Below are 23131 nucleotides of genomic sequence, written 5' to 3'. Positions count from 1 at the left end.
TGCACCTCAATAAATAAATAAGATGCACATGAGAAACTCTTCAATGATTTTAACATGATTTATGGCAAGACAGGTTCTGCTAAAGGGGTGAGTCATTCAGCAAAGGGAGAGGAAAACTGTTCATTTTGTATTTGTGAAATCCCCAAACCGCAAAAAAGACACCATTTACCAACAAAAAGCATCACAGGATGCATGTAAACCAGCAGAGTGGGTGGAGCCCTTCCAGAAATGACTGTGACCCTGGGGGCACCTCGCTGGAGGCCTCTCTTTCTCAGGATCCAGAACGTTAAAACAAGTGGGAGGTGCAGGTTTTCAGCTTACACACTTACAGAATATGCCCCTAGAAATCAAAACTGTGAGTTTTCTTCTGTCCCTCAGGGGAATACCAGAATAGCCTGGGCTTTCCCTGCTTCAACTGCAGCCTACCGAGCTGCACACCTCAGCAGCGCTATCACCTAGAAAAGACAACCAGGATGGACACAAGCCTCTAAACCCAATCTGCTCTCCACTTCATTTGTGCTCCCATCACAGAGCTGGAATCCAACTCAGGTCCAGATTCCAAGCCTCCAACCACCAGCTTGCACATCACAAGCTTGTTACACCTTCATTCTAAAGACCACTCCTCAGAGCACACATCCACCTGCACGAACAGCACGATGCATCTCAACCCTGTCTGCACATCCATGCTGGCTCCAGGCAGATCTCAGGGGGTACTTACAGCACTCAATGGGGTTTGATGCTGCCTGCAGAGAGATGATGCGGCCGCTGGACTCAGGGATGTGCACGCGGAAGACAAGCCGGACGCGGGTGTTCTTCCTGCCGATGTCTGTCTCACCCTTACGCAGCTCGATGTCCGCATTCCTCAGCTTCAAAATCCCCGCACAGTCAATGCTGCCAAACACACAGGCTGTTCAGATCAGGCACAACCCAGTAAAAAGGAAAACTCTTCTGCTCCTGTTCAGCACAGCCCTGCACAAAGGGAGGCTGACAAGAGCAGGAGGGGGCAGTGAGGGGACAAGGATTGCTGTACCCAGTGCTGCTGCTCAACATTGTGTGTTTATGTGCAGGCTGACTTCTAATGAGTCCTGTGTAGCATAGCAAACTAGCTGGCTTACAGCAGAGCCCAGGCAAGAGGAAGTGCCAATTCATAGTTACAGGACCTAAGCTCTTCAGCTCAGAGAGTACAGTGACTGACGGTATTAACAGCACTGCCAACATCTTTTTGCATCCATTTGAAAGATACCACACGTTCCATGTGAATGAAAATCAGATTTGGGGAGGATAAATCCAGCTCAGCTTCCTACCCCCGCACCACTGCTTATGTGCAGGGCTTTATTATTCTAGGGTTACTTGTTAGGGAGAGACAGTCATGTTCCATTAGCACTTGGCTGCTCAAATTTAAAATGCGAGCTTTTATTTACTTCTTTGGGTGCAGAGGGAAGGAGAGGCCTGGAGGAAAGGGAGAAATTAGATATATATTCTATTTAAAAAAAAGAGAAGATATATAAAGAAAGAATGTGGATTTTGCGATGACGCAGGGGGGCTTAAAAAGAAAGCCTCTGCCAAGTTCGTCAGTATCCTCTGAAGGATGGAGATACAGCTTTTCCCTCTGCAGAGCAATCACTCTCATGCAGTCTGGCACACATCCAAGCCCAAAGTTTCAGACTGGTGCCCACTTCATCCCTCTGCCTCCATAAAACTGCAAGGAATAATACAGAAAAGATGTGCCTGTACTTGCTTTTCTGGTAACCTATTACAACAGAGTGCAATTTCATGGCCAGAGCACTTGGCTGAGTTCAGGAGAGATGTTTTCTATTCCATTAACTATTGTAAAATGAAATGTATGCTTTTTCTCTGCTGCCTACTGCTCCTTGTTCACATCCCCATGGCATAAGGACTTGAGATCTGAGTCTCATTTTCCTCAGTCCACACCAAACCATTCTGACTTTGGGTACAACAGACCATCACCATACGGTTATTGCAGCAGCAATGGGGCAAACAGCAAAAACACGTGCGTGCTTAGCTGATGAATGGTAACTCTGTGAGCAGCTTTCTCCCAGGTACTTGTAACTGTCTGCTCAAATGTTAGTAATAAGGGCCTTACATTCGTGTATCATCCAAAGGCTTTGGAAAGGGGAGTCTTTCCAGGACAGACATCTTTATCCATTTAAGTTCCTGCTTTCCATGGGAGGAAGAAAATAACATCCACAACTTTGCTAATAAAAAGAAATATGCTTACGTTGCTTTCATGTTGTTTTTGGGTTCCAGCGGGATCTCTAAAACTTTGGTGTTGCCAATAATTTTTTCATAGCTGGTGGTGGTGACAGTTTTTCCTGTAATGCGATGGACTTGATAGAAAGCATGAGGTTTGAGTATCCGTTCGTCTGCTGTCCCAATGAAGATCTGAAGACCCAAAGGTTTGTTCTCCATGTAACCGTGAAGCTGGCAAGACATTAAGAGTCTGTTATCACACACATTTCCTCATTTCAGAAAACAAAGCAGAGGTACTGAGATGCTCGTGGATATGGAGATTGGAAAGTAAGCTTCTCCAAAAGTAATGCCTCGTATTTATTTCCACAGAAACTACAACAGATACAAAGAGCACAATAACACTACTTGATAGAGTAAATTCTCAGCTACAAAACACTGCATTTTCCAACTCAGTCATCATAATTAACCATGCATTTTTGCCAGCAATGAACAGGAGCCTACAAGTTGCACCCAGAAAACTCTGCACGGCCATCAGGAGTGTGGCTTGTCTGTCATGTCCCTGTCACTGCTGCTGAAATGCACCACCCACTGCCTCACTGTGCTCACATACACTGTTTGCTCACAGCACCGTATTTTCTGCCCACCAGCTTCTTCCACCAGGGAGAAGATGTTCCCTTTTAACACCTACATCTCCACCCTACAAAGCTCTCGGTCTGCAAAATTCTTAAACAGTCTTAAAAGAATATATGTTCTTGTTCTTCCACACTCACTGATGTGGGGCTGAGTCCCTGCTCACTGAAATTCATCCTTCCCCCAGCTGCTGGTTCACCTTCAGCCACTCCTTTTGCCTTCCACTAAATACTGTACAGTTAGAGATGGTCTTTTTGTTTTGTGACACAGTGAAGACTTGGCTGAGTTCGAGGCAAGGCCCTCTACAGTTCAAAGACACAAACAGACCCTTCCATAATAAATAACATGCTCCTAAACAGTATTTGCTGCAAGAGAAGCGAGAAAGCCAGAATTTCTTCGTAGACCAGAAGACAAAGAAATTTCTTCTTGTTCATTAACATTTAAAATTACAAATCAAATCATCCTAAATTTCTCACATAACCAAAAATGAAAACCAGACATTTATCTACCACATAGCTGGTGATGTAGCTGAAAGGGAACGTTGTAGTCTGAGAAGCACTAAATTTGTTTTCAATTATTCTGTCCACATACAAAAGCTCGATGAAGTTGTGCAAAGCAAACAGTCCGAGAAGATCACAAAAAAAGGAAGATTAAGCTAACAGTAATCATGGCCAAACCTTTCTCTTTTCTTTTTTTTTCTTCCTCTTCTCAGCAGTCAGCAGGAGGTATCTTTGCATAGAAGGATTAATCCCCCCCGGAAAGGGACCACATGCAGCATCAATGTGATCCTGGCAGCCTTCCTTCAGTATGGCAAATGTAAAGCGACACTCACTCTGCTAAGCTACCATTACTCATCTAGCACATATTTGCAAGGCACACAAAGATGATGTCCGTGCCCCAGAGACCTTACAACCCAAAGCTCCACTGAAGCCAACAGACTTAAGCACAGGTCATGCACAGAAGAACCTCAGAACCCAGCCCAGACACAACTCAGACAGCTACAATAACTCACTCACACAAGCACTCTGCTAAGTTATTAGGAGGGAATTTAGGATCCGAGGCTCTGTGCCAACGTGCCAGTTGGCAGCAAGGCAGAGGAGAAGCAGAGCTGGGCTCCAAGTACAAGGGTTGTTGGTACTGGAGTAGCGATACTGCCTAGAATGTGCTAAATATGATGGCAGCCATGAGGAGGTTCAGAAAGAGGCAGAGTGAGGCAAAAAGAAGACTAAAGGCAACAGAGGTCTGGATGACAGGTCTATTGGGAACAGACCTGAGTGTGCGAATCATCCCCCTGCTTACCCATAAGGAAGCCCACTAAGCCCAGGTCCTCCAGGAGCAATACTGAAATGCAGCTGAAGCATGGTACTGTCAAAATCCAGGATTTCCTGGCCTTCAGCAAAAAGCCATTGTATGAAAAAAAAGCCATTTTGTCTTTACAAGGGGAGAGGGAGAAGAGAGGAGTTTTTTAAGTACTGAGCACAGTATCATGTCTGACAGCACAATTCTTTGTGGACCCAGCTGGGATGATGAGAGGATGCCTTGGGCTGGAGAATGGCTACAGCAACAGCAACTATGAACCCCAGAGCTATCACTGGGTGACTGGAACAGAGGAAAACAGGTAATAAATACAAAAGAAAATTCACCTCAAGTGAGCACAGTCAGTAGCAGCTGCAGCAGAACTGGCTCCATACACAGGTTTTAACACTGATCACCTTGAAAACTGATTGTAAGTGGTTTTGCTCATGTATAGACCACGTTTCCAAGATAAAACTATTCCTGGTCTTCTAATAACACACATATACGTAGGAGTAGCCCTGTCTAAATGCATACACGCTTAAAAAAGGAGTCAGCTGTCTGTTCATAGGGCAAAGTTTGTGTCACCTGAGGGATGAGAGCAGTAAAACACATCATAAAAGACCTTGTCCTCTATAGGATCAGATTTAAAATAAACTGTTTCATCAACAGAAGAAAGTAAACTAATTATTTGGTAACTTATGGCCCCGCAGCACTGCTTTGGGATGACATAAATGTAAATCAAAATAGCATTTTATGAATCAAGTACAATGAAAAAAAGATAAATAAAAGATTAAGCATCCTGATTTTAAAATGCACGTCCTTATCTTGAGTTAACTGCTTATATTTTACATTTTAAAGGATTATACAGGTGATCATTTAGCACAAGCATTTCCATCTGCCACTCATACACCAAGAATAAACCAGGATGACTTAGGAACAAAACTGAGGATGGACAGCTCACAGAACTGCTGCGGGCAGGTTAAAGTCAGAGTTTCACATCCAGCTTTGCCACTAACTTACTGCATTGCTTCAGTCATGCTGTATAACCTCTCTCCATCTGCAGCAGGCAGTGGGGAGGCTAAGCCTTCTTCACAGGGACAGGAAGGAACTGATATTTTGTGCTGCCATTGTCACACACAGAAATGCATTGTGAACTAGAACCAAAGAAGACATTAAGGTTTTGTTTCAGGCACACCTTTCCTCAAAACTGAGCTGGGTGAGACTGTCAGTCTGTACTGACACTCGCCTCCTCTATGCTAGGCACCTACCTCACTATTTATCAGAAAGCTGACCTTTCCTTTGAAGGCACAAAGAGGGGCCAAAAGGGGACTCAAAGAACCTTACGGAGAAATTCTGAATAGTAATTATGAAGTTCATTTTTCCTCTCTTAGCAACAAGCTCCTCTAACACCTCAGGACTTTCAGCAGTTTCTTCTGCTCATCCCTCAAAGGGCAGAGCACAGCTGGCACTGCAGAGCTGCAGCTGCCCAGGGGCAGGGCGCAATGCTTCACTGCTGAGGTGGAGTGGGAGCACACCAGGGATGAGGGCAGAGGACCAGCCCCGCACCAAGGTGCTGCCTTACTGCCTTTGAGTTCCAGGAGAGTGGGAACTGAGAAAGATTTATGAATAGAGAACTCTGGAAGGAAACATGTTTGTGTATTATAAGGTGAGCTATTCACAATAAAACTCCCCCAAACTGTATACAGATCGAGCTGGAAAAAAACCAACTCCTTTGAGTCACATTTGCCACAAGGGGAAAGAGAAGCCAGACATGATGTGTACCTTTCCATACTCTATTTTGGGATTTTAAGATCCTATTTCTTTCAGTTGAAAGATTTTTCTTAAACTTTACTTTTGCATAACTCTTGTAATATTAACATGGCCAGACATGGGCTGGTCTGTGACCCAAGGAAATGCAAAGCACTTCGGCAGATAAACAAATAACATCATTCAGAAAACAAGGAGACTTTTCTTGTTCACTTTTGCTGTTACGATTGGATTTCTAAACAAAATGGAAATTTGTGGTATGATTAAAATCATCGGCTCACCTCTGCATAAACAAAATTCGTTCATTCTGCACCGCATCCATAGATCAATAGCAGTCAAATTTGGGAGAAGGGGGAGATAATTGCCCTTTTCAGAATGGCACATGCAACTCTACATGCAAAACACAAGCAGATGTGCCATCAGCAGCTGTGCATGGGCAGCCCAGTCACCCACTCAAACCCAGTTCCTGAGGTAGCACTGGCAGCTGCAGCCACTGAGGCCACACATTGGGCACATGAGAGAAGGCATTATTTTTCCTGAATTACTTCAAAACTCATATCTTATAAACCACGGAGGCAGACCTGAATACACAACAATCAAAGAGCAAGTTTGAAGTTCAAGCCTAAATCAGTCCCTAACTCACAGTGTGCAGATGAATCAAACCCTGCAGCTGCACAGTCTGCATAACCTGCGGTGATTTAAAAGCACAGGTTCACCTCTGCAGCACTGTGTAAATAGCAAATCTCTTTGAAAAGCAAAGCCTGCAACACTGCTCGATTACGCTATTTGGGAGCATGGAGTGACACACTGACAGCAGCAGAAAGGTGAATTCCATTAAGGTTCTGTAGGTGGTCAGCCACAGGTACAACATGTGCATACAAAGAGGGAATTCAGAGAAACCTTTGGAACTCAGATTTTTGAATACGGCACGTATTGACTTGAATTTAAATATCACTGCAGTTTATATAAATTGTATTATTGTCAGGAAGTAGGAAGAGCAGATATTCTTAAATGGGGAATCCAGAGCAGCAAGGAGCAGTGACATGCCAGGCCCTACAGGCAGTAAGCACGGTGAGAACTCATCCCTGCCACACTGTGCCTTGCTGCAGGGGCTGCCAGCCTCTCTGCAATTTGCACTATCAGCTCTCACCAGCTACAAGATCTTGGTTTCTGCTACTATTGAAAGTTTCAGCATTTGCTTTTTTAATTCTTCACGACTTCAAGTTGCACATCTACAAACCAAATGCCTGGTCTGAAACAAACAGTGATGGGCTTTACCAGACAGCAGCAGGAGCACCTGCAAGTCTTAAGGCACCTCAGGAGAGCCCTGCGTGATGCAGGCTGCGTGATACAGACACTGATGGCCTGTGAGAGTAGAAGAGAATAATTTGTTTCCCACTCATCCGAACAGAGCTTTGCTTGTCGAGAATTGAGGCCTTTCCCCCCTAGGGAATATAAATCTACACATCTTTAAAGATGATTTTGCACATCTTCCTGTCTAGACAACACAAGCTACTGCCAGAAGGAGAGTATAAAACTGGGAAATAAGGATATTGAACCTAGTGAATTAATTTGTTCAAAATAAAGCAGCTCTTCTGCTTGTTTCAGCTCACCGTAACACAAGGCTCAGTCTATTAACTGCTGCATACTACTTGCTGTCTCCTGGTGGAAGTCATTTCAGCTTCCCTCTGAAAGGGGTGTGCATGTGTGTGGCCATGGTGATTCAGAGGGGCCACCATCAGGCGTTGGTGGAAAGTGGGAAAACAGAATTCAACCAGCAGCACTTAATTAGAAGCAAATAGAAAGCCGCGTGAGAAATCGCTTCCTCCTACTGCTTCCCTTTTCCTGCTGTACAGGAGAAGATAAGAAAGCACTCTCAGGATCGCCCCTCGGCGCACACGGGGCAGCCTGCAGGCTCGGTGCCGGCTGCCGGAGGAAGGAGCCTCACTCCCCCAACTCCCACCTTCCTCCTGAAGCAGCCAGAGGCTCCAGAGCTGAACCTGTGCCCCGACGGCTCTGACACCACCAATGATTTTCCCGTTTGCACTTCATCTGCCTGCAGGCTGCCTTCCACGCCAGCAAGCATCTGAGGACAAGGTGCAGCAGAGCAGAGGAAGATGTGCTTGTCTGAACAGACCCTGCGTGCCACAGCTCTTCTGCAGTGCCTGGTCAGTTCGTTTTGTGGTTGAAGGAACTTTGTGTTTTGGATTTGATGGTTAATTCCCATCATTAAAACTCTCTGGCTGCAACACTTACAAGGATTTTTTAGGGGAGCTTTTATTCACCAATATTCTGACGAGGATGGAGAAGTGTATTGTCTCAGGGAGAGAACCATACCAATAGCTGTCAGTAATTAATAAAAGGCCTCCTCCAGACACCGCACCATGTAGTGGCTTGCATGTCTGCTTTCATTAGAGCTGACATTGAGCAATAAAGTTGAAACTTGTCACATTTCTGTTCAATTTATGTACTGGGGACATAGCAAAAGAACAGAAATCATAAGGAAATTTCCAAGAACCGAATCTCATTTGTGCTGTTCTCACCATAAATCCACCCTTGTGTTTGATGGTATATTCATTTTGAAGAGAATTTCCCAGGTTGATCTAAACCCAAGGTCTGCATTCTCAGAACTGCACATCAATCCCTGCAATAGCACATGTTACTGCAGCAAATGGATGTAAGAACCAACAGCTCGATGCTGTACAATCGCAACAGTTGTGCAAACAAGCTCAGTAATCCTGCAGGTAAATTAGGCATGAAACACACAGACAATTTGTCACACACGGTGATCTGGGGGCAGAATCTCCAAGTGACAACAGCAGCCAGGAGCCTGTGTGAGGCTTCCCTTTGCCAGAAGAAGGAAGTAAAGGCAACGAGAGAACACAGAAGCATGGCACAGCATGAGCCAGCTTTGCTGCACATGCCCAGCACAGCCTGCAGAGGCCAAATGCTACGGAAGTGCAAGCAGCAGCACCAGCTTTGTCCCAGACCTCTGACTTCCCCTTCCCTGAGCAGGGGGACAGGCAGAAAAGGCCAAACTCAACTACCTCCATGTGCCCCCAGCACAGAATCCATCCAGCCCCACTTGTGGGAGGGTAAATTACGATAGCAAGCTGTGATTTAGCTTTGAGTTTCCATCAAAGGTTCTGGTTTCACTAATAAGCAAAACAATTAGTTGACTGTTGGAAGTCACACACATTTACAAGCCAGAGCCCCACGGGAAGCCTAGGCTAGAAAACAAAGTCTTCTTTGACTTGGAAACCACAAGAAAACACACACGGCAAAATTCAAATATAAAAGGAAAGTGAACATACATTTGTTATTGTAAAGCAGCTCCTGTGTGTTCCATTAACAGCTCCACAATTACCTCTTCTTTTTAATAAATAAATAAATAAAGAGGCAGTGAAAGTCACCACAGTTTTAAAAGTGACCACCCAGGGGAAGGAGGGCTGTGCTGCTGTGCCATGCCATGCCATGCCAGCAGTGCTGCTCTGCAGGCCTGGGTAGCACCACAGCCCTGCACAAAGCTCAGCGCTCGGTAATGCCTTTCACTGTGTTGTTACAATCAAACACACACCAAAGATGTAATTGCAGCAGTGGGATGGAAGCTCATATCAGGGTTAGCCCTCCCCTCAGCTTCTGAAACAAGGCTGACATGAACATCCCTGCAGCTGAGGGCCCTGTGCCTGGTTTGCCCAGAATCTCAATAAAATAATACACCTCAGCTTCTCTATAGACTGTGGCAGATGCACAATGGAAACTGATGCCTTTTGTCACTACTCTGAGTTGCTTTAGGTGAATGCAGCAGTAAAGCACACATCTATCTGACCACCTACAAGAACCCTGCATATTTCAGAATGCAGCTATTTCTAATGAAGCAAGTACAGATCCAAGTACCCAGAGTGTGTGGATAATCACTTGCATTAATCAACTGCTCATCTTCCTTTAAAGCTTTTCATTTCCCTTTCTCTCGCCCTGAAGGAAGGACAAAGGCTCTACTTAGAGCTCCCCAAAACATCACACAATTACATGTAACTTCAGTTTAATCATGAAAAAAAGTCTGCCTTCATGCAAAGCAACAGGACAAAAACAGAACTGCTGAGCTTTCTACATTTTTATGGCTTTTAAGGGACCAGAGACTCTTCTTGTCCATGGGGAGAAGCTCATTCACATCCAGCCTTTCCTTATCAAATAGGTCATTTTGTTTTCCATCACTGTCTTTGCTGAAGAACTGAAAATCTGTCCCCCTGAAGCACAAAGGTTCTTACTGCCACATTTTCCCACATGCAAAGGAGAAACACACTTATTTCTAAGCCCTGAGCAGTCAGGTACAAAGAAGCAGCTGTCCCCAAACTTCAGTCAAAGAGATGGAAAGAAGGAAAACAATCACATCTCCTCTGCTGTTTCAGCAACTGGATGGGTCCACAAGAAGCTACGTGCGTGCAAACTTCTGCTTTGTCCCTGCTACTCCGGATTTCCTTGCTGTTCTCAGCAATACGACATCCAAGGGACACTCAGACTAGCATAATGTTGGCATTTAATCTACATCTCAAAAAGGCTTAAGTTTCACTTTAGTTGACAGCAAGCTGTAGCTTCCTTCATAGAGTGATTCAGAACTGAACTGGGAGACTTCTCCACGTGTCTAGGTGGTCTCTGAAGTTAGAGAACATTATATGAGATTAATGCTTCCTCCTTTCCTTCCCTGGGTAAACAACGCAAATGGCCTCTTCTGCTCAGCCCATCTAAATTGTCATTTTGATTGATCAGACTCTTCTCCCACCAAAGTTGGAGCATACAACTGGTGAAGAGCACGAGCTCTCAGAGCTAGACATGAAGAGGAGGAAGCAGCATCAGAAAGATAAACCACAAGATAAGGCCTGGAGGATATGAGACCTGCTGCTTTGTATCTTCAGAGCGCCCAGAAGAAGAAACTTGCATGCAAAATTAGTTTTCAAAAAAAAATAAATATTGCACACCAAGGCCAAGTTACAAAAACTAGCCTGCATTGCTTCCTCCAGAAGGCTCAGCTGTGTAATGAGCCGCACAAAGGGTTAATTTAACAGGAAATTAGGAAAAATATGTATTTTGGAAAAAGTATTCAAAACAAAGGAATAGCAGTTTGACAAAAGTGGTTGTAAAATGCAATAACACAAATGGGATATTCACTCTTTCTATGAACACCACCACCCTGGTGGGGCTCCACACTCAGGGCACATGTGGCTTCTCAGTGCTGAGGTCCAAAACTTTAAGACGGTGCTGGACTCAAGAAGGTTGGAGTGGAGGGGTCTGTGTGCTCAAAAAAAACCACCCCAACCAACCCGAGAGCGGTTGGTGTGCTCAGTAACGACATTTCAAAAGCACCCAGGCCCCAACACAAGGTCTGAAGGCCGCAGAAGAGCAGCCCTGCCATCCCCAGGCAAACACCACATTTCCGCTCCGGGGCTGAAAGCAGACACAGCCTGCTGAAAAGTAATTCAATTTCCTTGCTATCAGATGCCTGAAACTCATGCACACTTTCCACAGTGCTAGAAATCTCTTCTGCTTCATTTTGTCTGTGATATTGGAATCCGACAGGAACACCAAAGTTAAAATGCTCTGAGGGGGAAGAAGGAAAAAAGCCTTGAAGCCAAATAACTTATGACATGAAAGCTTTGGATTTTACTAGTCTTCATGACTTTCAGATGTCATAAACTGTACAGGTGCAACTATCTCACTGCTCTGTACCCATATGAACTCTGTTACATTCAAGTGAACAGAGACCCAACAAATACTTCCAGGTTTATAATAAACCTTCATAAAGAAACTGTCCATATTTCCCCCATATGGAGGCACAGCTGTGCGGAGGCACATCTGCTTGGGAGACTTTAACGGGGATCTTTGATTTCACAGTTTAAGATCCCGAAGTTTGATGGCAAATTATGATAGAACTAGGAATATCAGTTCCTATCTCCAACAGAAAATATAAATCCCTCTTTGACTGATATTGATTACAGGAAGGAAACAAAACACTTCTATTTACCCACGTGACAATAAACTCATTGGCTGCAATAAACATCCAGAGGTCAGGAACATCTTGGGAAGGTAAATGATACTGTTTGTAAGCAACTGAGAAATGAGCGAGTGCTGACTGCATATACAGTTCACGCATCCACAGAGCTGCCAACACACCATGGTGGGTTAAGAGCTTATCAGGTTTATAAATTAAAAAGAATCTCACCTATTAAGTTATGGCAAATGTGACTGCTATTTATTATCATGCTGTACCCTTAAGCATCCAGTTTACATACACAAGTCCAGCTCAACCAAAGTAAACACATTCATTGATTTAACAATTTATGGCTTGATTTTAAAAGGGGTTGAGCCTGCAGGGTAATATTTAACATATGTTTGAAGTCAAGCACAGATCAGCTCAGTGAAATTACTAGTATTGATCACATGCTTAGAACTGAGCAAAAGCCTCTGCATTTGCCTGGCCTGGGCTTCCTGTAGCAAATCACGAGTGTGATGGAACAGCTGTAAGGATGCACCCCAACTTTGATTATTGAAAGCTATAGCTGTGGCTGAGCCAGGCAGGTGCCATGCAACTACCAGCAGTATCACACCAATACCCTGCAATGCTGACCAAAAGCCTGGCTTTCCTTCCTGAGCGATACTGCCTGAAATGAGCAGGAAATGAGTGAAAAGCCTGATGTGGCCCCAAATGGCTACAGTCCAGCTGCTCAGCCATTTCTTCACCACAGACTTTGAACATTGAATAAGCCCTTCCATGGATCAGCTCATCAGCTGAGGGTCAAATTTGGTTACCCTCATCTCTCTCAGCCTGGATTTGGTTTGCTGATTTCAGCAGCATGAATTCCCTTCTCACAAGCATGGGTAGGACCAGAACCAGAGTTATACAGCACTACAAGCAAAATCTCAGAGGTAGAAAGTGTTGTACCTACAGAAATCAGCCCAATTCAGGAGGGAGCTCCTGCTTAAACTCATTCATCCTTTCTCTGTAGAGTTACAAAGCTGGTCAACACATCCTCTCTATAGCCACAGCTTTAAAAAAGGCCAAATGTTTTCTTCAATTCATCCCCATTGCTATGTAATTCTGATGCCCTCCTATCTCCTTATCACACCACAGTTACAGCTAGTACCATTTCCTATTGGTGTCAAATATCCAGGACAAAAAGAAAACAGCAAGTTACCGCAGATGAGCAAAACTATCAGTAAGTTACACATAAAACAGGTGCTAGCCTGAAACAAGTGTAACGAGTGCTTGAATCACACACAGGCGAGGTTCTCTGACCTGCATTTCATGGGAACTTGTTCTGCAGGAACCCAGGGCAACAAGGCTCAGAAATGCTCATCCACTGCAGCTAGGAGGACACGGTACTGTAGATCTAACACATTCTGCTATTGATTTCAAATCTCAGCTTGGTCAGTCACTGAGCTTGAAACCCAGGCATGATATCTTTACATCTTGAGCATCACAGAACACCCTAACCAACAGAGAGCCTGTTTTCAAGGTAAAATGGGCTCAGTTGGGATTTAAGGCATCTAGACATCTTATGACAGAGATGGATCACAGAAATTCAATGTTTAGCCCAGAAAAAGTAGCAAATACTTTTCTTCAATTCCTGAGTTTTCATAAACCAATCCAAACCAACTTCCCAAACTTCCAGAAACACCACCATCCAACTTCAGACACTTCATGAAGATCCACAATCACAGCCAGAGCCACAAACTCCCCGTTTTCAGATCAGTCCCCTACACAGCTTTCCACCATAAGCTAGTCCATCTTTCCCCCACGCATTTCCTCTCCAGTCCCTTACCTGGACCACAGGATGGCCTCCAGTCGGAGCTTTCACAGCCCCTCGGCTCCCCTCGGTCTCGTAGTGTGCACGGTGGTGGGGCTTGGGCTGCACCTCGATGCGGAGCTCGTAGGAGCCGGACTGGCTGGAGAGCGGCCACTCAAGGGGCGGCAGTGACTGGACAGGCAAGCTGGGCACAGAGAGACAGGCGAGATGAAACTTCTAGCACTTCACTTCTCAAAGTTCTGATACATTTGCCCATGAAAAACCCCTGGTGCAAACTAATGTGCAGAACCAATGAATTAATTCAACAATGTTTCTTCCAAACCCATATCTTCCATCCCTCACAGTCATAATGAATTGGTCTCCCATTAACCTTTGCTGTCCCTAAGCACGTAGCTCTGCTATGCAGCAGGATCTACCCAGGGAAACACTCCCTAGGGATCGCCACACACGGGATAGGGCATCGCACTGTCAGAGAACCCACAGCCACAAGAAGCATTACATACCTGCAGATAGGTATTGCTGGCATCAGTTGCTTTGTCCAGGATGGAGGAACCAACAAAATGGATTCTGGTGCTGAGTTCCTCCTGTCCTCCTGCTCGCAGGGCCCATGGAAGTCAACAGTCTGAAAGACGTGGCACGGAATGCTGTTTTTGTGGGAAGGCATTGATGAAGGGTCAGGGCTGGTTTTCCAAATTTTGGTGGGAACACCACAGGAAGGATCTGTAGGAAGGCTGCTCATAGCATCCATGGAAAGAGGAGCACTGGACAACTGCGTGTAAGTGACCGTAGAGCTGTCTTCTCTCAGGGGGATGCGCGGAGAGGATTGTGGAGAGGGGGTCCTTGACTGTCGTGGAGAGGTGGAAGGCTGCTGAGTGCAAGAGTACCTCCGTTTTGCACCTGGCGATGAAGACCTTGAGTTGGGACGTGGTGATGGTGAATGTTGTCCCAAGCAGGTTTCCTCCGTGATGCTTGTTCGTGGTGACATTATTGGAGAGGTTCTAGGAGAATAATGAGTATGGATGTTTTGAAACTGCGGACAAAGGTCATCACTAGGACCATTATTTGGTGAAACACATGGTGATGTGCAAGGAGATAAATTTGTCTCTGAAATGAAACTTGCAGAAGAGCCGCTACTAGCTGGGCTCAGACACAGTGGTTCTCTGTAGCCCTCAAAGCCAGGGACAGGCAGGGTAACCCTTGGGCTAGTGGTAGCTGAGTTTGACTGATGTTCTACCAAAAGAACATCTGTGTCTCTGCTGCGGAAGGGACCCCCTGAATTAATCAGTTCAGGATATGAAGTAATTTCAATCCTAGGACTCGGAGCAGAGGCCCCTGCGGCGCTGGCAGGGTGTGTAGGTGCTGTCCCTATGCTATCTGGCTGTCCATATCTGCCCATGGGATCTGCAGAAAGGCTAGGAAATGGCAGGGGGCATGGCTTGAGGCCACAGTCCAAGACATCATGAGCGTATGCAACTCCAGAGGGTGGGCTGTTGGTTTTATGTGGAGTCGGTTCTTCTGGAAAAAGAAGGGTCTCTTTAGGACTATAAATATTATTACAGAAGCTGAGCAATCACGGATTAAAAATATGCATATTTATATACTGCTTGTGATCAGATATTAGGTAAATATTTGTTTAATTATTTTTAACTGCAATTAATACTTGTGAAAGTTACTGGATTAACAGCCAGAGAAGCTCAAGAGCAGATGAGGCATGGACAGAAGCATTGCCAACACCTCCATGCTGCCCCGTGGACTCCCACAACCCGAGCCCTGAGCTAGAGGGGTCACCTGGAGGGGTACACAACACATCAGCCTCCCTGCTGGCCTTCCTATCCATTTGGACAACCACACCCATTAGCACTAATTGGGGTACTGCAATTCTGATCAACTTTTATCAGCTGTGAGCTGGAGTGAAACCATCACATCATGAAACCGCTTCCAAATGAGCCTACATAAAACCAAAACGTTGAGGAACAGCTTTCGATAGAGAGAAAAATATTTCTTACACATCAAATCCCAGCCAAAGTAAAAGGCTTCATGAAACCAATGCTGAGTTCAGGTTCTCAAAATAAGAAGCCAGTTGTTTGGCTCCGTATCACCTCAGTGAGTTTCAGTGACAAGTTTTGCACAAGAAAGCACCGGGTGATCAGAAATCAGAACGTGTGCCACATAAGGAGTGCTTCACTGAATTATCCAAGTAACCACTCCAACATCTTCTCCGCCTCCCACCCAACACGATGGAGCAATTCCCATGAGCAGCACATTGCACACAGAGCCAGGTCAGAGACAACTGCACTTTGTGCAAAAGCAGATAAGCCCAAATTGATGCTTCTACACACAGCGACTGTGATTTAATTTCAGGGGTTTTCTGTTAGCTTTCACTATTGAATTCTTCTGAACATGAAAGCAAAACCCTCCACAGATGGGTTTGTAATGTAAAAAAAAAGTTAAAGCCAACTCTACTTTTTGATGATAAGCCCCGTTTTCCCCTCCAAAGTGAATGTGTTTCCCAAGTATGGGACTCGTCAGTGCTGGAGAAACAACCTGGAGGAAACCATTTAAAGAGCAATTTACCAGGAACTGCTGAGCATAGTGCTAATTGAAAAACACCAACTAGAGCCACACACAGCATCTACATGGGATAGAACCAGAGAGAGATGACTGGGGAGTCCAGTTGGCAGAGCTCTTAAGGTTCCCTCTGGCACTTAGTCTTGGCCCATCGCCCCTTGGGGAGCAGAGAAGAAGCAATGAGTAACTGAACTTGGAGCCACATATTTCTCAGCACCATTATCTCACTCGTGGGAATTCACGTGTCACTCACATCACCCAAATTCTGTTGCATCATACCCATATTGGTGCGGCTCACCCCTCCTTAGGGCTCAGTAGAGCAGCACACCTCTTGGCAGTCACACAAAACATCACTCCCACTGCTTTCAGAAGAATCATTTGGATTTAAATTAAGGCAGTAAAGCAAAATTAGCACCAAACAGAGCAAGGCTGGAGATGGGATCCACACCACCATCACAGCTTCAGCCAAGGAACAGGGCTGGCCTGGCTCCCCACACAGTGCACCCCCAGCAGCAGCTGCCCCACGTATCTGCTCCTTATCTGTGCCACAGCTGCTGGGCAGCACAACACTGCAGCTCCTCACAACTCATGCCAAGCACTGAATCTGGTGTGTTGAGATTGGCACACCACCCTCCCCCCCTTTATGTTCATTAAAAATCAGCATTCAGATGACTTTAGTTTTGCTTTTCACTTAAATACTGCGTCTAAACGAGCACTTTCACCCTTCACATTCACCATCCCAAGGAGGATCCATGCTCTAGATGATAATAACCCCATTTATGCACACCACAAGCTGCAACATGAACCATGCCTCCACACGGCATTCCTCACAGCACTGCAGCACTTCACGGCCACGCAAAGCCAGATTGCTCACACTGCACAGCAGGCACCGTGTGCCAAGCAGACAACACCCACAGCCTTCCTCAGAGCAAAAACATTGCTCTGCTGCCCCACCACCAAGTTATCGATACAGCACTGGGCTGGGATTGAGCTGCAGACAGCAGAAAGGCTGCACGGGGCTGAGGCTCAGCACCAGGGCTCCAGTCCCCACAGGATGAGGGTTTTCTGGGACTGCTCCAGGCCCTGCGTGCCTTCAGAGCTGCAGTGAAGTCACTGTCCCAGGCACTGCTGCCCACGCCTGTGATGCTACAGTGCAACACTGACTTCACCAGGAGTGAGGGGGGGGGAGCTGGGCAAAGCAGCAAGCACTGCATTCCAGAAATAGAATTCTGCTGCTGAAATCAGTAGAAGTTTTTGTTTGTGCCTCAGCAGGAGCAGGGCTGGCTGCTCAACTCACTGCCAAGGCACTGAGCAGCCTGAGCTGTGGGACCCACATGTTCCCCTCTGCCTTCCCAGCACCAGCATGAACGTGCAGCAGCCCAGGGCAGGGCACTGTCTCCAGGCACACGGCCCCAGGGAGGCAGCAGCGCCTGTGCAGCTCCACAAGGTGGGGATTAAAAGCTGCCCCCAGGAGCAGAGGGCAGCAAACCACCACCCAGAGGTGACAGACAGCAACCCCACTGCCCCCCAGCAGGAGGTGAGGGGCCATTGCATCCCCTCCAAGAGGACTTAGGACCAAGAGACCTAACAGCATTGTTTTGCAAGATCAGAAGTAGCTTTAAAACCATCACGTGGAAACTCTGGATGTGCAGCTTTGTACCCCAAGTTCTGCCATCTCCAAGGATTCATCCACCCCTGCAACCCAGCATACAGACCAAGCTCCTCCTGCACAGCTTTTTGACCACGGGTGGGAAGACGTCACAGGGAGCGACCCAGCTCCTGTGGGACCTCTGTGCCACACATGTAATTACAGTGCTTCCCCACCTCCCATCCCCTGGGCATTTCTCAGCCTTTGCTTCTGCTGCTGAATCACCCACTGATTCACCAACAAAACGCCGTTTAAAGGGAGTTTAAAGAAAGCTTCACATCCAAGCAACACAAGCCGTCACACCCCCTGTGGTACCCTACAGCTCAGTGAGTCCCAGCCCTGCTTGGGATGCTCCAAACCCCACAGCACTGCATCCACACTGACAATCCAGAGCTCCTGCTCTGCCCCGCAGTCTTTAAGCACTGTTCAAAGGACGATCTTTCCTCCTCTCACAATAGGAAAAGAAAGCAGGGCTCTGCTTGCTCCCATGCAATAAATAAACAGCACACCAGACGCCACAGACACACGACTGCTACCAGCAGCTCAACTACTCAGCACCTGGCCCCTCCTCCCCGCCTCCCCCCCACAGTCTCCCCAGGTGCTCTCATCAGATGCAATTAACAAGGAGAGTTAAAACACAGGTGGAATAGATCAGCAGACCGAAGTTCCAAAGGATTTCACCTTTTCACAGTGGTAGGACCTGCTGGCCCGAGGTGTGCATGCAGGGTGGCAATAGCCCATCCTCTGCCACGTTTTTTTTAACACAAGGCAGCAGCCTCAAAGCCATTCTGTCATGCCATCCAAGTACGACCCTCCCAATTAGCGTGAAACCAAGGATTAACAGACCCTCAGAGTAACTGCATTCCACTCATCACCTAAGAAAAGCTGTGGACAGCAGCTGTGTGTGGGATGGGGGAGCTCAGGGGAGAAGCACAGCTTTGTCCTCATCCATTTGCAGCAGTGCATCTCCTGTGATTTAAATGGAGTTACTTATTCGTACAAGAGTCCAAAAGTTCTTAAGCTGCATATTGTCATTTCGAAGGGACACTGCCAAGACTGTGGCATTTTCCAAAAGCTGAGCATCCTGCAGTTCAGCTGACTGCTTGGAAGCTCAAAGTGAAAGTTGGTTTCCTGAGCGAAATCTGGTATTCTCTGCTACACGTGCACATTTGTTTCCTTGCTGTGGGGCTGCTGCATGACATCGTGTCCTGCCTTACCGAGCCAGGTGCAGCACCGAGCTGCAAGTGCTTCTTCTGCTTCTGACAGCTTCGAACTGAGGAGAAAAGGAGCGAGGCAGACACCTACCCAGGGTCTGACACCTCCCAGATGTGGCAGTGTCCCTGGGTCTGTCTATGCACTAACAAGCATTCCGAAGAACAGTAACGTTTACAAACATTCCCTACTTCCCCTCCATTTATGATACACACACAGCCGCTTCCTCATAGATCCTTATTGCAACATGTAACAGCACTGCTGAGCTACAGGGCTGGGTCCTGTGAGGAAAGCACCCAGCTGCTGCTCTCACCTGCTGCCATGGAGCCTCATTGTAAGGTGGGTTTTGTTCAAATTTTAAATCTCAAAACTCCACTCAGAGGATCATCCCACAGTAACCTCAGGTCAGCAAACGACACGCCAGTTTAGCTCTCATCCCATGCATCACCCCATCCATGGCTCAACAAATCTAACTCATTCTATGACAGGAGAGAAAGCATCTTCCTCGCCCAAGTGAAACTACGAGCCCCCAGCAGCCGGGAGAGCGGCCCCACAGCTCCAGCAGCACATCTGTCCCCATCCCCATCCCTCCTGCCTGGGGAGCACAGCAGATGTCTAAACCATGTCTGGCAAGGACAGGAAAAGGCACACGGAAAATGGCACAGGGTACAAGGCTCCTGCTTATGGAAACAGCTGGCTTAATGAGGAATATCTAATATTAATAATATTGACCGTAGGGTTTTTACTGACTCTTTTTCCCCTGTTGCTTTTATAGCGGTCCCTGTTCCTGTTGTCTCAGGCACACATCAGCACTCCTGAACGCCAGCGGCTTTCAGTAAGAATATTTCTGGCATTCCCATGACAACAAGTTGTGGTACAGATCCTGCTTTGAAAACATCAGCTTAAGCGGATACAATCAAATCACAGCTTTGGTAACACCCACCAGCAGTGCTTTCTTCCCCCGACCCACCCCCAGAGCCTCACGGTTCCCGTTGTTTCTTTAAAAAAAGGCTCTGAGCCTGTTTGCAGAGATTTGTTATTGCAGGAGCTGCGAGGGGGGTGGAGCTGCCCGGATTCGGAGGAAATCGGGGCCGCTCAGACGGGCCCTGAATGCGGGAAGGAGGCTGCAGCGCTGCCATCGGATGCTCCTGTGGCTTTGGGTGCGTTTTGAATCCTCCACAGAAAGGACTTGTTTTCCCAACTGCAGTTCAGACGGGGCCAGAATCTCACATGAACAACGAGCATCATTTACCACCAGCATGTGGACAAAAAGCCCTTCCCCAAAATTTGAACATTTTCTGTTCTCGTGTAAACACGCTTTAATCTTTTGTACATGAAAGGTCACGGATGTACACTGGATTGCTTACAGACTTTGCCTGGTGCTTTTCAAAGCGAGAAAGAATGCTCTCCAGATTACAATGCTGGTATATATGGTTGTGATCTTTCTTTTTTTATGCTAATGATTTCCATCTTTGGAACAAACAAAATTACTACTAATTATGGTTTGCAGCCATTCAGATGGGGAGAAAGCAGGGCTCAAGAAGGAAGTGACTTCTACTACAAGCACACGCTGCTCTGCATTCATGCGGTTGAGAAGATTAAAACTTTCTACCCCCCACCTACGCACTATTATGTGCTGCAGAACTTCCCCCTTCGTGCCCCACAGCAGGACGCTGCACTGAAGAAAGAAGTCATGAAAAAAAAAACAAAAAACAAACAAAAAAACCCAATATCTGAAGCTTTCACAGAGAAAGTTTGATCTACAATGAACCTCGAAACAACATCCAGCTTTGTACACCTGCTGCCATCACCCACCCTTGCCCAGCTGCCCTGCTGGCAGTGTGTGTGTGTGAACAGGTGAGTGATGGACTCTTCACTTCACCAAGGACACCCCAGCTCAGACCTACTGGTCTCCTTCCACAAACGCCCTCACAAAACACCTCCTCAGCTCTGCAGAACTACAACCAACGTATCTTAGAAACGACCTCCTGGCCATCCATCCCCTGGGCCCTGCCTCATTTGGCTTTGTCTGCTTCCCACAAACCTGCATTTCATGGGATAGGAAACACTACTTTTTAGTGCCATTGACAGTTACAATTATCATTTAGGAAGTCAGGGAACACATCAGTGCTGGTAGCACCACAGACTTGCATCAGCTCAGGGAAGTAGAACAGGCTGACTTTTCTTGTTTTTAGGCTGAAGTGTTTGAACCCGAAGCAGGAGCTGCCTGCCCCCCCAGGCCGCTCGCTCCGTAAAGTCGTGCTCTGCCTTGCACCAGCTCCCAGCACACCCGCTAGCACGACGACGACGCTCACAAGGAGACCAACGGAGCCGAGCGCTTGTGCTTCGTCTCTCACCGCTGGGCTCAATGTCCCACGTGCACCACTTTTGTAACTCATAAGAAATTCATCCCCCGGCCGCTCGCGGACGCTCGGTCAACCTGCCGGGCTCGGGGCAGCCACCGCCCGCAGGTGCCAACTGCGGCACCGCGACGCCCCTCGAGTCCCGTGCCGCGACCCAGGCTCCTGCCCAAGGCCGACCCCGCGGGGGGACGGCAGCGCCTCGGGGACTCCCGAGCGGCCGCAGGCAGCGCCCGGCCCCGGCAGCGGGGCCCCGTCGGGGCGAGGCTGCTCCTCACCAACCTTCGATCGGCTTCAGGTAGTCGTAGTCGAAGAGAATAGAGAAATCAAACTCCTCCTGCGGGCTGCCGTCCCGGGCCGGGCCGGGGCCGGGGCAGTGCCCGGGGGTCCCGTCCTGCGGGTCGGGCTCCGCAGTTTGCGCAGCGGCGCTCATCGCGGCCACCCCCGGCGGGCAGCGGCGGGGCGGGAGGCTCGTCCGGAGCTGGCCTGCTGCTACAGGAGCACGAAGGGCGATGGGAACCGGAGCTATCCTTCCAAGTGCAAGTGGAGAGGAGTCAGGGGGAAAAAAAAACGGGGAGAGAAAATAGGCAGAAAACAAACAAACAAAAATAATAAGGTCTTCCAGGGATCGCTGAGGCCGGATCCGCTGCCCCGACGGCGGTCGCACGCGAGGGGGATCGGGAGTCGAACGGTAGCAGCTTCCTGCTCCCGAGCAGCCACCTGCAGCCCGGAGCCGCCCCCGGGGAGGAGGAGCCCTGCCCTGCCCGGCCCGTACCGGCCCCAGCCCCGGGGAAAGGGTGGCTGCTGCGAGAGGATGCTGGAGGAGCGGGGGAAGTGAAACGGGAAAGGGAAGCGCAGGGTTGTGGGGGTTTTCGATGGGCTCGGACAGTGCTGGCAGTAGCGGTGGTGTGGGGCACCTCGGGAAGTCCCACTGAACTCCCACGGGGTGAACCGCCCTCTGCACTGTTGCTCTACACTGAGCACTGCCTCGTGTTCCGCTCACAGCCTCCCCCACTCCAGCCATCAGTTCACGCTGGTGGAGCCTGCAGCAGCTCCAGGAGCCCAGGTGCTGCCCTTGCCTTCTCCAGGTGCTTTGTGTCCCATGCCATGTGCTCCCTCATCTCTCTGCAAGGCACCAGCAGGCACATCTCCTGCTCTCACAGGTCAACCTCTCTTAACTGGGACACCCATAGCAACACGAAGCTCACCCTGCACAAGGCCTCTGTTCTTTCCCTGCCCTGCTCACAAATAGTATTTCACCAACCAGTTACCCCTACATTCCCCACTGACCACACTGCCAGCACTGCCAGCCATCCTGCTGCCCCTTGGCCGCCTCCACCACATTGCCTCATTCATCTGCACTTTCTGCACCCACATGCTGGCTCTGCCTGCCTGCAGCCCACTGCCCTCCAACAGCTGCTGCCACCAGTGGTGACTTCACCTGGAGATCCTAAATTTGTGTGATTGCAGCACCTGTGGTCAGAGGACTTTCTTCCCTTGCTTACCTGGCTGTATGGTCCCCTTCAGTGGTGTGCACATTGCTGTCATTGGGTCTGTAGGTTTGAGAAATGCTCTCAGTCTGGGCAGAGTAGAAGGGCAAAGGCAGACGGACTGAGATCATTAGAAAAGTGTATTAA

General features: G+C 47.7%; 1 protein-coding gene across 1 annotated transcript in view; it reads right to left on the bottom strand.

The window, feature by feature from the left end:
* NFATC2 (nuclear factor of activated T cells 2) overlaps positions 1-22848 on the bottom strand; it is a 74069-nt gene extending 51221 nt beyond the window's left edge. Inside the window, exons 1-5 of the mRNA XM_032448571.1 lie at positions 21777-22848; positions 14210-15221; positions 13722-13890; positions 2240-2442; positions 719-891 (exon numbers count right to left, since the gene is read on the bottom strand). Coding sequence (XP_032304462.1) covers positions 719-891; positions 2240-2442; positions 13722-13890; positions 14210-15221; positions 21777-22518 — 2299 coding nt within the window. The 5' untranslated portion in view covers positions 22519-22848. The remainder of the gene's footprint in view (positions 1-718; positions 892-2239; positions 2443-13721; positions 13891-14209; positions 15222-21776) is intronic.
* Between the last annotated feature and the right edge of the window lie 283 nt (positions 22849-23131).

The sequence above is a fragment of the Coturnix japonica genome, chromosome 20, assembly GCF_001577835.2.
Source record: "Coturnix japonica isolate 7356 chromosome 20, Coturnix japonica 2.1, whole genome shotgun sequence".
In the NCBI taxonomy this organism is placed as follows: Eukaryota; Metazoa; Chordata; class Aves; order Galliformes; family Phasianidae; genus Coturnix; species Coturnix japonica.
This window is presented reverse-complemented; position numbering and strand designations above follow the sequence as displayed.